Below are 15,000 nucleotides of genomic sequence, written 5' to 3'. Positions count from 1 at the left end.
CTGCTGCTGCTACTACTACTACTACTACTACTACTACTACTACTACTACTACTACTACTACTACTACTACTACTACTACTACTATTAATACGACTGCTATACTACTACTACTACTGATATTACTACTGATATTACTACTACTACTACTACTACTACTACTACTACTACTACTACTACTACTACAACTACTACTACTACTACTACTACTACTACTATTAATACGACTGCTATACTACTACTACTACTGATATTACTACTGATATTACTACTACTACTACTACTACTACTACCCCTACTACTACTACTATTAATACTACTGCTATACTACTACTACCACTACTACTACTGATATTACTACAACAACAACAACAACAACTACTACTACTACTACTACTACTACTACTACTACTACTACTACTACTACTACTACCACTACTACCACTACACCAATTTTATCATAAACTTATTGAGGACTGGCAACTTCTCGGACCGTGTTCAGCAACAACAAACAATAAACGAGTGACGTCAATCTCATAATGTCTACATACATAGGTAAGGAGGCAGGGGGGGGGGGGATACGTGAGGGCAAGCATGTATGTCAAAATCAACATGGAATTATGTATAACTACATCCTCAACACGCGGCTAATGGATTGAGTGAAGGCTCCCATCAGATAACGCAAAACAGGACCGAATCCAGAAACATTAATGATATCATCCTATAAACAATCATACCATAAACAATACTCATGATAAAACACGACAAAACATACTTTTTCCAGATTGGCCAACAAAAAAAAAACATTTAGTTGAAAAATTGACTGTTTAATCCAATTAAGCGAATTGTCATGTTCGATACTATTTGACAAAGATTAACGGTCATTTTAATCGATCAAATGTATCTTCAATTGAAAGAAAACGTATTTTTTGGGCTAAAATTATTTCTTTAAAAAATTAGTGTTTTGTCAGTTTGTGATACAATAACATTGGAGTGATCCTTCAAGTATGTAGTTATTAATGTAATCGACTACTTACCTTTATCCCGGGAAAAGAGCAGGTGCTTTCTCAACGGGGGGAAAAGCTGATAAATTATCATGCGAAACATACGTCCGCCTTTGGATGGATTCTGAATAGGGGAGATTTTACAGTCCATGCACTCAAAACAAAAACATGTAAGAAAATGTTTGTTTTGATTCGTTTAAAAATTAAGTCAAACAATCCTCCGATGACGAATTTTGTAAATCCAACACAAGTCACGTGATAACATCGTTGATCCAGTGATATATCGATATGTTACTAATAGGTGATTACGATATTATGATAAATATGATGAATATGATATAATATCGACTGCGTTCAATAAATTGGCAATGCATTAAAAAGTAGAGGTGCTTAAATGGACCAGTCAAAATCTATTCTATAAAAGAAATAGGGTTGGGGGTCAGGTCAAAAGTATCCATGTTACATTTTGCGAATGAGCACAGTAATACTGGCAAAGCTAAAATTTATGAAACATTTTTTTACAGATTGATATACGAGAAATTTGCAAATATTTCTTTTTGTTTTTAAAATCAATGCTTTCCTTACCAACGATCGGAAAATCGTGACATTCGTTACGATACAGGAATTTTTATTTCTGATTTCTTTTGTATATCACAATGTTTAAAGAAAATGTGTTGTTATAGCTAGAAAAACGTTTATCCTGTGTTATAGATCTCATTTTGCTGAACAATATTACGCATAGAATGTATTGTTGCCTTTCTGTTTGAGAAAGAAAATTCTATTTTTGTGTTGGGTGGGTGTGAAGATTCCGTGAAAATTCTGAAAATGTCTGGTAAGGAGAGAGTTAAGGATTAACTCAAATGAATATTTAGAATATCCGCTAGGACATAATGATCGGTCGTTAATTTGTCATTGGGAATTGCCATCTGGCCACTCTATTGCCAGGTTCATTTACGCGAACCTTCAGACTTTATTACCGGGCCGATTTTGATAATTTGATTGTTGATGGCTTAAAAGAAATGTCACGATCTATTAAAATGTTTACAATACAGTACATACAATGTGTTACAATAATAATAATTAAAATGGATGAATGCTTGTTCGTAATAGCCTTTATTTCTCTGTAAATATCGCGTAAATTGTCCAGAGAACTCCACCTAAAAACTCTCAAACTTGGGTTTTCAAGGAATATCTCAAGAATATTCCAGGTTTGAGAGTTTTTGACAAGATAATGGGCACCTCAATCGATCAATATTATAATTTGAAGGACGAGTTAAATTTATTCGGAGTGCGGCAGAAATGAGAGATGAAATGGGGGGGGGGGGGAGATCCCGTTAGCTCAGTTGGTAGAGCCCTCGCTTCACAAGCAAAGGGGCTGAGATCGATCTCGGGTGCAGTCGAGATTTTTATCAAAAGTATACCCCCCCCCCCAATCCACCCAGCAGTGATTGGGTAGCTGAGTGTCATAGATCTGGCAGAAAGTACTTTGCGATAGACTGGCGTCTTATCCAAAGGGTGGCAAGCAATTGCTATTGTCCGTTTCACGCTATAGAAACCGGGATAAACTCCGGCTCCGTGGGCCTATGGCTCTGAAGGCGGCAGAAATGCGGCTCATAGTATAATGAAACGATTCACTAAAATTGACGTTTCGACACATAGAGTCTCTCAGGCAAAAAAAAAAAAAAACAAGTCATCAAAAAGAAAAAAAAATGAAGAAAAAAAATTACATTTAGATAATGAAATCTAAATTAGAAGAAAGATGCATTTTAATTTTAAAAGTAATTTTTATTCTGACAATCTTTTTTGCGCATTTTGTTTGTCTCCAGAGGCTATGACAAGACCCGAAAACTCGGAGGTTTTCGGTGTTTATTTTATTTATTTATTTATTTAAAGCGTTGTCTCTTGTAAAAAAAATGCATTATCGCGTGAGGCAGGCGTCATGTTTCGTCCTACGTATTAAATGTTGCTGTTGGCTAGGGATAGACACCATGAGGGGCCTATGGCTCTGAAGGCGGCAGAAATGCGGCTCATAGTATAATGAAACGATTCACTAAAATTGACGTTTCGACACATAGAGTCTCTCAGGCAAAAAAAAAAAAAACAAGTCATCAAAAAGAAAAAAAAAATGAAGAAAAAAAATTACATTTAGATAATGAAATCTAAATTAGAAGAAAGATGCATTTTAATTTTAAAAGTAATTTTTATTCTGACAATCTTTTTTGCGCATTTTGTTTGTCTCCAGAGGCTATGACAAGACCCGAAAACTCGGAGGTTTTCGGTGTTTATTTTATTTATTTATTTATTTAAAGCGTTGTCTCTTGTAAAAAAAATGCATTATCGCGTGAGGCAGGCGTCATGTTTCGTCCTACGTATTAAATGTTGCTGTTGGCTAGGGATAGACACCATGAGGGGGAAAATATATGCATCTGTTGTAAGATTAGCAATGTTATATGGACTAGAGACAGCAGCTACAACAAAGAGACAAGATAAAGAAGCTGAGGTGACAGAAATGAGTATGTTGAGATGGTCACTTGGCTGGTCAAGAAAAGATAAAGTGAGAAACGAACGAATTCGAAGGTTGACTGAATTGAAGAATGTATCATTACAGATGAGAGAAGATGGATTGAAATGTTTAGGACACGTAAAGACACGAGAGAGGGAGTACGTGGGAAGGAAAGTATTGGACTTACAATTGGCGGGTAAGAGGAAAAAGGGACTCCCAAAGACGAGATGGGTGGATAGGGTAAAGGACGATATGAAAAAATTGGGCCCGGAGGAAGATGATGCTCTGAACCGAGATGCATGGAGATGTGGCATTCATTATGTCAGCCCTGCAAAATACGGGATAATCTGAAAGAAGAAAAAGAAGAAGAAGAAGAAAAAGAAGAAGAAGAAGTAGTAGAAGCAGCAGTAGTAGCAGTAGTAGTAGTAGTAGTAGTAGTAGTAGTAGTGGTAGTAGTAGTAGTAGTAATAGTAGTAGTAGTAGTAGTAGTAGTACTAGTAGTAGTAGTAGTAGTAGTAGTAGTAGTAGTAGTAGTTACTAGTAGTAGTAGTAGTAGTAGTAGTAGTGGTGGTGGTAGTAGTAGTAGTAGTAGTAGTTAGTAGTAGTAGTAGTAGTAGTAGTAGTAGTAGTAGTAGTAGTAGAAGAAGAAGAAGAAGAAGAAGAAGAAGAAGAAGAAGAAGAAGAAGAAGAAGAAGAAGAATCGCTTTGAGCACGTTAATGAATGTTGCGGTATATAAAAGTTCAATTTATCTTTCTTCGATTAATCTGTCTAACACTGGTAAAAAAAGCGTTTAAAATTTTTTGGCTAGAATTATTTTCCTGCAAATATCAATCGATTAGAATGCGTGAAGTCCCAGGTTTGAGACTATTTGACTTTTTTGAGGGAGGTTTTAACCGATCGATATTTGAAGGACGAGTCTTCTTGTCAACGTCCTCTGAGTAATCAATCGTCTGTGAAATCTTGAGTTATCCGATATTTTATTTTATATCGATATTCAATCAATCTGCTTAAAGTAACGAACGCATATATGCTTTATTTTAAAAGGTTCTGTTCTGTGCATTAAGAGAGCTTTGTGTTGTTATCACCACGGTACTCGTTATCAGATAAAGAAAATATATCGATTATTCACCCAGCGTATTATATTCTCACAGAATGGTTCAAAATGAATATTCTTGAATAATGTTTTGAAAAACCCAAACAACTCGCTAAGTTTATATAATAAAAAGAAAAAAATGATCTTTATATAGCGCAATATCCACTAAATGTGCTCATGACATTATTATCAGGGCACAAAACCCTTCTTCAGAAAAAAATATGTTTTTTAAATTGAGCTTTGATATAGTGCAATATCCACTAAACGTGCTCAAGGCCCTTTACAAAGGGTCGCTGGTCAACAGCAATATTTAACATGTAGGACGGGACATGACGCCTGTTAGGCGATATTACAATTTTTCGGACAAAGACAACGCTATTAACGGCCAGATCGTCGTTTTGCACCCGAGTACGGTGAGAGAATGTGAGTAAAGAAAAAAGGACTCAACTATGCGCCGAGCGCGAGGCTCGAACCCAGGACCTTCCGATCCGAAAGCGAGTGTCATACCACTAGACCACATAGCCGCACATATATCGATTATTCATCCAGCGTATTATATTCTCACAGAATGGTTCACAACAAATATTCTGGAATAATATGGATTATCACTGACGTGCAATTATTTTCATGTCTGTTAATCCAAGTTGGGCTCATTGCTGTAATGATAATACACACTCTCAAACCAGCGCAAAACATTGTCCATTTCAACAATGTTAAACCAAGTCCATAATAATTAATTGGGTTCGGTTATCAGACCTGCAAATGTGTGCACGTCGGATGTGACCTAAACGGTTTTATGTCGGGGTGATATTGATGATATACATTGACTCGTGAGTTTAAATCCCCAAGTTATACTTGAATGTACATCAAGCCCCTCACAACTTCTACTCTTTTGGTTCCAAACTCTTTGGAAGTGTGTATGCAACCAGTCCTTCGGTATACTAATAATGAATGGGTCATTTATATATATATATATATATATATATATATATATATATATATATATATATATATATATATATATATATATTGAATCAATAGGCGGCATAACTTTTTTATGAACAGGATGTATAGGAAGATTCATAAGATGACGGGACATAAAAGCGAGGATGGATGATCTTTATTGACGACATGATAAATTGAGACCAGAAAATAAGATGCCATAACTCTGAATCCAGAAGATCAATTACACATACTATGTATCCAGTCCTCCGGAAGATTGGTTTTGCACTTCCAATGAGATTGGAACCAGTTTTCTTTTTTTTTTTTTGTAATTTGAAATGACATTTTTGGAACCTAATCCTCAAACCATAGAAGTCCGCAATAATTCTAGTCGTTTATAATTAAATTCATTATTTGGAATCATTTCCCTCCGATATATTACATTTTGAGACAATATCACATATTTCAGACGACATCCATCACAACGAATCCAAAAATACTTGAGTCGAATGAGACAAAATTCTCTCGCGAAAAGAACTGAGCCATTCTGTCCTCTCTGGAGTTGGCACAATCACAAATCCGATTTCATCTAAATTACTCACAATTCGTAGAATTATTATTATTATTATTATTATTATTATTATTATTATTATTATCATCATCATCATCATCATCATCATCATCATCATCATCATCATCATCATCATCATCATCATCATCATCATTATTATCATTATCATTATTATTATTATTATTATTATTATTATTATTATTATTATTATTATTATTATTATTATTATCATTATCATTATTATTATTATTATTATTATTATTATTATTATTATTATTATTATTATTATTATTATTATTATTATTATATCATTACTATTATCATTATTTTTATTATTATTATTATCATTATTATCATCATCATGATTATTATTCTTATTATTATCATTAATATTATCCTATTATTATCATTATCATTATCATTATTACTATTATTATTATTATTATTATTATTATTATTATTATTATTATTATTATTATTATTATTATTATTATCATTATTATTACCATCATTCTTATCAATAAATGTAAGTGCTTCGTCAAATAGATAATAAACACGTAGGTGACAAGCAACGTATACTTATTTGTAGTTCTGATAACCTAAGTTGTTATGGGGCTCGTTGTTGTAATGTAAATACTCTGAAAATACACGCAAAATATTGTCCATTACAACAATGTTAAAACGAACCCATAATTACGTTCGGTTATCAGACCTGCTAATAATGTCTTGATTAAGTGCCCGTTGATTTTCACCAATACATAATTTTCTTCATCTAGTCCATTCCAGCATGTTACTGAATCGACATGTGAGGTCAAAAATACAGTAAAGTCAACAGTAAAGTAAAGGTATTCAAACACATTGTTACGCGGTCTATTCCAAGAATGAGTCAAGAACGAGGTTTAGGTCATAGCTTGTCCCACCAGAAACGAAGAGTAAAGGTAGTCAAAGACATTACGTAACACGGTCTAGCTATCCAAGAATGAGCCTAAAATGAGGTGTAGAACATCGCTTGTCCCACCAGAGACTATCCACACTGTCTTTAAGGACAAGCACTCTGTCATCCGGACGTAGAGGGACAGACCGAACGACCGACCGAGAAAGCACTAATAATCACAACAAAGTAAAATCAGATATTATAGCCGATAAACGAAATAACCGGTAATGCACACACACACACTCAAACACAAAATGCAATCGCATTAACAGCGCCAAATGCCGATAGTAATTTACCATGACAGAAAACAGTGGGGAATTAAGGGTTTTCTCCCCTGTTGTTAGTTATGACGTCGAAATACACACAGCAGCAGACTTGACACAAATACTCTCTAACACACAAACACACACGCATATTATACCTATAAACACACAAACGGCCTGTGTTTGGTCAACAGATAGCCTCAAAAACGCCTGGTGTTTCTCCTCCACTCACTACAACCACCAGTACAGGCAGACGGCGGCGTCCGATGATGCACGTGCCTTTACAGAACTATATCCCCTCCTCACATCGCTATCTACGTGAGTTCGAAGTGTGTCTCTCCCCTTCCGCTACTGCTCTCTCCCCCCCCCCCCCTTTCCTCCCTTAGCTGTCCTCACCCTGTCTGGAACGAGGGGTGGAAAGGACATTCAAAGGGTGTTAGATGAGCGTAATCATCTCAAGATAATAACAAAGATGAGTATGGGACAAAAACGGAAACACTTGGCCATATCTACAAACCCACATGGGGCTCTTTCTCTCACAACAACCTCGTTAATCCCCGGGGTAGTAAATGAATGTCTACGTTTTAATATGCGTAATAGCTGTGTGTGGTATTATTTTTGTTATTATTTAAATTGTTTGTTTTTTTTTCCCCTACAAAATCAGTTGTCTTCAGGCAAAAAAAAAAAAAAAACAAACAAAAAAAAAACATTATCAAACGTTTACAAATCTTACGCTCCTAATTATTGCCTACTTATTTGTATTATCAGTGTGCAGATCGAAAATTCGTAATTAAAAAAAAAACAAATTTGAAAAATAAAATAAATAAATAAATAAATAAATAAAATAAAATAAAATAAGTTAAAATAAAATAAAATAATGAATAAAGAATATTTCACAAAAATTAAACTTTGAACACAGTTAGCGGCAACTAATATTATTTTTTTTTTTTTATAAGAGATAAAAATGAGAAAAGATAAATATATATAGAAAGATGAAACTCTATTTATTCATTCTCAATGGGTATTTAAAAGTTTTCTCAGGGTGTTCTCGAGAAAAGGCATAGATAACCCAGGCGCAGCCGCAATGCAGTGCTACAAAGTGAATAATAGAGAGCTAAGTTTCTTGCTCAATTTTCATACAAAAATAGTTACAAGTCTTGCAGAGTTTCGTAGAGGCGCTTATAGAAAGAAATTGATCTCTCTCTTTCTCTCTCTCTCTCTCTCTCTCTCTCTCTCTCTCTCTCTCACACACACACACACAATGTTTGTCTCCCCCTCTCCATCTCTCTCTCTCTCTCTCTCTCTCTCTCTCTCTTTCTGTCTCTCTCTCTCTTTCACACACACACACACACACACACACTCTCTCTCTCTCTCTCTCTCTCTCTCTCTCTCTCTCTTATTTATCAACTAATACGAACAATCTCACATACACATGCAGGGAGTTCTCTTTCACTTTATCACCCAACCTGTCTTTCATTAATTCCCTCTCTGTCCATCTGTCTGTATGTCTGCCTGCTTGCTGTCTGTATGTCTGCCCCCCCCCCCCCTCTCGCTCTGTGTATCAATCTAAAAATCTACCTAAATACATATCTATCTATCTATCTTCTATCTTTCTATCTATCTTCTATCTATCTCTCTCTCTCTCTCTCTCTCTCTCTCTCTCTCTCTATATATATATATATATATATATATATATATTATATATATATTATATATATATATATATATATATCCATTTATCGATTTACTTTATCATGTGTGAGAATATAAACTTTTAGTTCGTCTATTTAGGATTCAATCAATTAATCAATCAATTAATCAATATATCTACCTATCTATCTATTTATCTAATCATTTGATTATACAAGAAAGGTTTCATAATCTCCTAACATACTTGCCAGTGGCCGATCTAAACGCGACACATCATTCTACACTTACTACATCTCATTTTAATTTTAATCTAAACGAATCACTGTAGACAACTCAGAAACCCATCCAAAGCAGGTCGATAAACAATATATTATTTAAAAAATACACAAATGACACATCAATATTCTAGTTTGACACACCGTAACAAAGGTAATATGATAATACCACAGATAAGGAGGGACCTGTTCAGGCTCGTGAGGCGCCTATCGTGAGTGATACTCCCTTGGACCCAGTCTTATATCATCCGGCAGAATACATCTTTGAAAATTTGGCAAGAAAAGTTTTAATTTAAAAAAAACAGGCATGATGTTCTTTATTAACTTATCAAATTTGTCAAAATCAATTTGTCAAAAACCCTGCATTCCAAAGAAGTCTCAGGTTTAAAAGTTTTTGACAAGTTAAGGGTTTATTTTAGTCGATCGATATTTGGTGTAAAAGTTTTCTGACCAATCTGGAAACAGAAATTTGTTTCGTCAGAGCGCGACCGTATTGATCTCGGCATGAGCGAGAGCGGAGCATGCATTGTCGTCACAGGGACCTGTTTACCAGTTGGATAAGCGCGTTTCCGCACTAATTAATTTGCCTCCACGAAACAGGCGTTCACCTAGGATTACGTAAAACATGTTAGCCTGCCAAATATTTAATGGGGCTAATATTGTAAACGAATGAAATGTAAAATGCTGTGCACATATCGAAAGTGAGAGCGGCAACGACAATTTCAAGAAATTGGTTTTAAAGTTAGATCTAGAGTGTTTATTGAAATATTTACGAACCCGGAAAATGAAAGATTGTTGTTTATTTTTACTTCATGTAAATAAATTGTTTGAATTGATAATCCATGGAAATAGAGAATGAGGCGAAAGTAATAAATAGATTCTTATGTTCTAAGACGGCCTTATAATCAGTTAAGAATCACATAATTAGACATGTTTGTACAGTTCATTCTTTCTCTCACTCACTCCCTCCTCTCTCTCTCTCTCTCTCTCTCTCTCTCTCTCTCTCTCTCTCTCTCTATCTATCTATCTATCTATCTATCTCTATCTCTCTCTCTATCTCTCTCTCTCCCACTCTAACTCTCTCTCTCTCTCTCTCTCTCTATATATATATATATATATATATATATATATATATATATATATATATATATATATAACTTTCCAATAATATATCAATATCGCACGCATGTTTGTTTGGCCCTCTGAAAAGCTATTTTTGATATTCTTACGATGCTATATTGACAGTTTTTGAATAATGCCTGAACGTTTTATATAGATCATTGTTATTTAAATGTGCTCAAAATATTTTTCAGGTCAACCGTCATACTGAAACTGTAATAAATTCATTAAAATTAATGCATAAAAAGGGAAAAATGAAACGCTTTGATAATAAACAATACAACATAGCATGAACGTTTCGGGTACAGACCCTTCGTCAACAAAGAAAAGAAACAACAACTCAATAAAAACAACAGACCACTCTTTTCAACCATTAGTTCACAGATTGTTTTGCTGACGAAGGGCCCATCACTGAAACTCTTGAACTCATAATTGCTTTTCAAAGAAACTTTTTCTTTTTTCGTTTTATCCTCTCAGCAGCAGTAGTGATTAACTACTTTAGGGATGTATTTCGTCACCCCACCTTTCGTTTACAACAGGTAAACCGACCCATTCTTCCGCCCACCCCGATCCCACCCATCCATTATCTCCTGCCGCGTGCAAGATTTATTTATATATTTCCAATCACACGTTTTACCGCGCCCAGCCAGACAGATGGACGAGGCGGGATGGGGAGCGGAGGGAAATAGTGTGTGTCTGTGTGTCTGTAGTGAGCCATTACGATAAATCGATGGTTAATCATGGTGAGTACAATAATATACTCACAAGTTCCATACCTAAAACATTTAGGTAGGGCTCGTGCTGGTATGGGGTTTAGTGGTTATACACTCACCGTGGAAACCCGAAGGATATGTGGTCTTGTGGTATGACACTCGTTTTCGGATCGGAAGGTCTTGGGTTCGAGCCTCGCTCGGCGCAAAGTTGAGTCCTTGGAAAAGGCTCTTTACTCACATTCTCTCACCCTACTCAGGTGTATAATAAGTACCTGGCCGTTAATAGAGTTGTCGCTGTCCGAAAAAAAAAATTTAATATGGCCTAACTGTTAAATGTTGCTGTTGGACAGGGGCCATAGTAGTCTGTGGACAGGAACCCCTTGTAAAGCGCTTTGAGTACGTTTAGTGGAAATTGCGGTATATAAAAAAAAAGCTCTCTCATGGTCTAGCATTCGAGTTCCGCTCTGAGAGGCGCATAGTTGGGTCCTTGGAGAAAGTATCTTTACTGACATTCTCTCACGGTATTCGGGTGTAAAATAGTCATTAACAGCATTGTCTCTGTCCAAAAAAAAAAAAAGGATTGTAATGTCGCCTAAACGTGTCATATTTTGCCCAACATAGTAAATGTTGTTGTTGGCTAGGCACCTAAAAAGATTACTTTATATATATATATATATATATATATATATATATATATATATATTATATATATATATATATATGAGTGTTGGTGGGTACTTGTAGGTACGAAAGTGCTCGATAATGGTGGTTAGAGCTAATATATAATGTAAAATTTTAACTCACATTTTTTTTGCCGAGACGACTCGTTTCTGTGTTCCTTACACTTCCTCAGTCGGCATAATCCATTTGCAAAAATTTTACATTATATATATATATTGTAATCTTGTAAAGCGTTTTGTGCACTTATAGTTCATACTATTGCGCTATATAAAAAAAAATACCCTCACATTTTTCTGCCTAAGTAGGTTTACACCTAGGTAAATGATGATGCTGAATGTGGCTGTGTGGTCTTAGTGGTTTGACACTCGAACTGGTCTCCATGTCGTTAGGTAGATATGGTCGTATTCGTTGTATATAAGCGATCTACAGGCGTCAATAATGTTCCATGGCCTATCCAAATGGTAACAAGTAATTGCTAATGTCCCTTCTAGATTTTAGCGAACCGGGTTAAACTTCTACTTCATGTGCCTTATGACTTTGTCATATCTTGACCTATATGTTAATTTTTTTCCCTATTGGATTGGGAACCCTTGTAAAGTCCTTTGAGCCCATTTAGTGGATATTATTGCAATATTAAGGGCTCAGGCTTGTCTTTTTGCTTTTAAAAGACAATATTGAATTCAATTCTATTAACGCCTTTAAGCTGTATTATGTATGAATGATTGAATATATTATTATTATTATTATTATTATTATTATTATTATTATTATTATTATTATTATTATTATTATTATTATTATTATTATTATTTTTATTATTCTTATTCTTATTCTTATTCTTATTCTTATTATTATTATTATTATTATTATTATTATTATTATTATTATTATTATTATTATTATTATTATTATTATTATTATTATTATTATTATCAGCATCACCATCATCATCATCATTATCACATCATCATCATCATCATCATCATCATCATCATCATCATCATCATCATCATCATCATCATCATCATCATCCTCATCATTATTATTATTATCATTATTATTATTATTATTATTATTATTATTATTATTATTATTATATTATTATTATTATTATTATTATTATTATTATTATTATTATTATTATTATTATTATTATTATTAATATTATTATTATTATTATTATTATTATTATTATTATTATTATTATTATTATTATTAATATTATTATTATTATTATTATTATCATTATCATTATCATTATCATTAATATTATTATTATTATTATTATTATTATTATTATTATTATTATTATTATTATTATTATTATTATTATTATTATTATTATGACTATTATTATTATTGTTATTATTATATTTATTATCATTATAATTATTATCATCATCATCATCATCATCATCATCATCATCACCATCATTATCATCATCATCATCATCATCATCATCATCATCATCATCATCATCATCATTCATCATTATCATTATTATTACTATCACCATTTTTTCATGATTGATATATTTATTACAATTAACATATATTATACAAACATTAACAACAAACCATTCTTTTTTTTCTTCAAATGAAATAATAACCCAATTTCCTTGACATGAACCAGGAAAATGAATAAACAATTATTATACATTGTTAACCCATTTTTTCCCACCTATTTTTCACCCCTAACAAACGTGATTTGTGAAGAATATGCAAATCATAACACTTGAATTCAATTACCATCTCATATAACAAGAAAGACGGGCCCCGTATCACACTGGCTAATTTTTACCCGTGAAATAATATCACGATCTTCCTGTAACCAGATCCTCTATATAATTGGATGGAATGACATTGTTGTAGTGTGGATGGAGGAAGTTTACAGTAAAATTGCTTGAAGTTGTGGACTGTAAAATGTTATGTGTAAAAATGGATGTTCTTCATATTCCATAAGTAAATAAATAAATAAATAAATAAATAAATAAATAAATAAAATTCCCTTTATTCCTTTTTAGGGTCTATTCAAAGGGAAGACTAGAATAACCCAGGGGTCAGCCGCAGTGCAGCACCGCAAATTGAGCTAGGGCGAAGTGACTTGCTCAAGGCCACACAGGACAGCGGCGGGTGATCGAACTCGGTACCTTTCAGGTACGAAGCAAAGACCGCTGAGCCACGCTTCCCCCAGTATAGCTCAAGAAATCATCGACAAATGTTATATATTTAATGTAGGCCCATGGAGCAGGAGTTTGTCCCGGCGTCTATAGCGTGAATCTGACAATATCAATTGCTCGCTACGCTTTGGTGAGGACGCTAGTCTATCGCACAGTACTTTCCACCAGATCTAACAAAACCAGCTAAGCAATGACTGCTAGGTGAATGGGGAAGAGGGAGGGGGGGGGGGGTGTTAAGGGGTCTGAAAAACACCTCAACTTCACCCAGGATTGATCTCAGTCCCTTTGCGGGTGAAGCGAGTGCTCTACCAACTGAGCTACTGGGGCCACATTTTCTGTGAGGGATACAAAAATAGCGCAGCCTTTTGTTGAGCAGTACAGATTCTCCTAAAACTAACATTTTCTTTCAGATAAAGCCAACCACCAAAAATAAAAAACAAAAACAAAAAAAAAAACAAAAACAAAAAGCAAGAATACCATAGCACGACCAATGACTGGAGTAATGTGGCATAATGCTTGAGCGAAGTCCCAGGTTTGAGAGTTTTTGACAAGATGGGGGTTATTTAAAACAATCTATATTTAAGGGACGAGTTCCTGGCCAAACTTTTAAATACGAATTTGTTTTTGTTTTCTGCTTTATTATTTTCATTTATTATTTTGTTTTGTTTTTGTTTGTTTGTTTTTGGGGGGTTTTTTTGGTTTTGGTTTGTTTTTTGTTTTTCTGTACAGGAGTTCGGCAGTTAATTGGTTAATGAAGGATTCTAGAAAGAAAATGTACTTACTTTTGAACAGAAATTGATCCATTGTACAACACACGCATTTGCAAAGTCGAGAAAATTGTGATGATCAAAGATAAAAATCAGTTACAATAAACGTTCAATTGTGATAAAATCGTACAATTCATGACGGAATCATGGTGTTTCTTTCCCACACAATTTCCGTGTATTCATTGGATATCAAGTATGTTTCATATAGTTTTATGAGTAACGGACTTTCTCGCAATGAATGAATGACCCGCATCTGTCACGAGTAAATGAAGCAGAAACATCAATTGCTATCCTACCGGTTAGTTAA

The 15,000-nt window shown here is 34.0% G+C and overlaps 1 protein-coding gene across 5 annotated transcripts in view; it reads right to left on the bottom strand.

The window, feature by feature from the left end:
• The window catches only part of LOC144965713 (Kv channel-interacting protein 4-like), a 614,382-nt gene that overhangs the window by 239,324 nt on the left and 360,058 nt on the right, over positions 1 to 15,000 (bottom strand). The window contains exons 1-2 of one of the 5 annotated variants that reach the window (XM_078901325.1): positions 7,467 to 7,641; positions 1,035 to 1,416 (exon numbers count right to left, since the gene is read on the bottom strand). The exons of the other annotated variants lie outside the window; for them this stretch is intronic. Coding sequence (XP_078757451.1) covers positions 1,035 to 1,152 — 118 coding nt within the window. The 5' untranslated portion in view covers positions 1,153 to 1,416; positions 7,467 to 7,641. Of the gene's footprint in view, positions 1 to 1,034; positions 1,417 to 7,466; positions 7,642 to 15,000 lie in introns of those variants that run through there. 5 annotated transcript variants of the gene reach the window in all.

This window comes from Berghia stephanieae, chromosome 2 (assembly GCF_034508935.2).
Source record: "Berghia stephanieae isolate SIO BIC M18660-M18661 chromosome 2, UCSD_Bste_1.3, whole genome shotgun sequence".
NCBI classification, from domain to species: domain Eukaryota; kingdom Metazoa; phylum Mollusca; class Gastropoda; order Nudibranchia; family Aeolidiidae; genus Berghia; species Berghia stephanieae.
The sequence above is the reverse complement of the archived record's forward strand: the minus strand, read 5'-3'. Positions and strand labels throughout refer to the sequence as shown.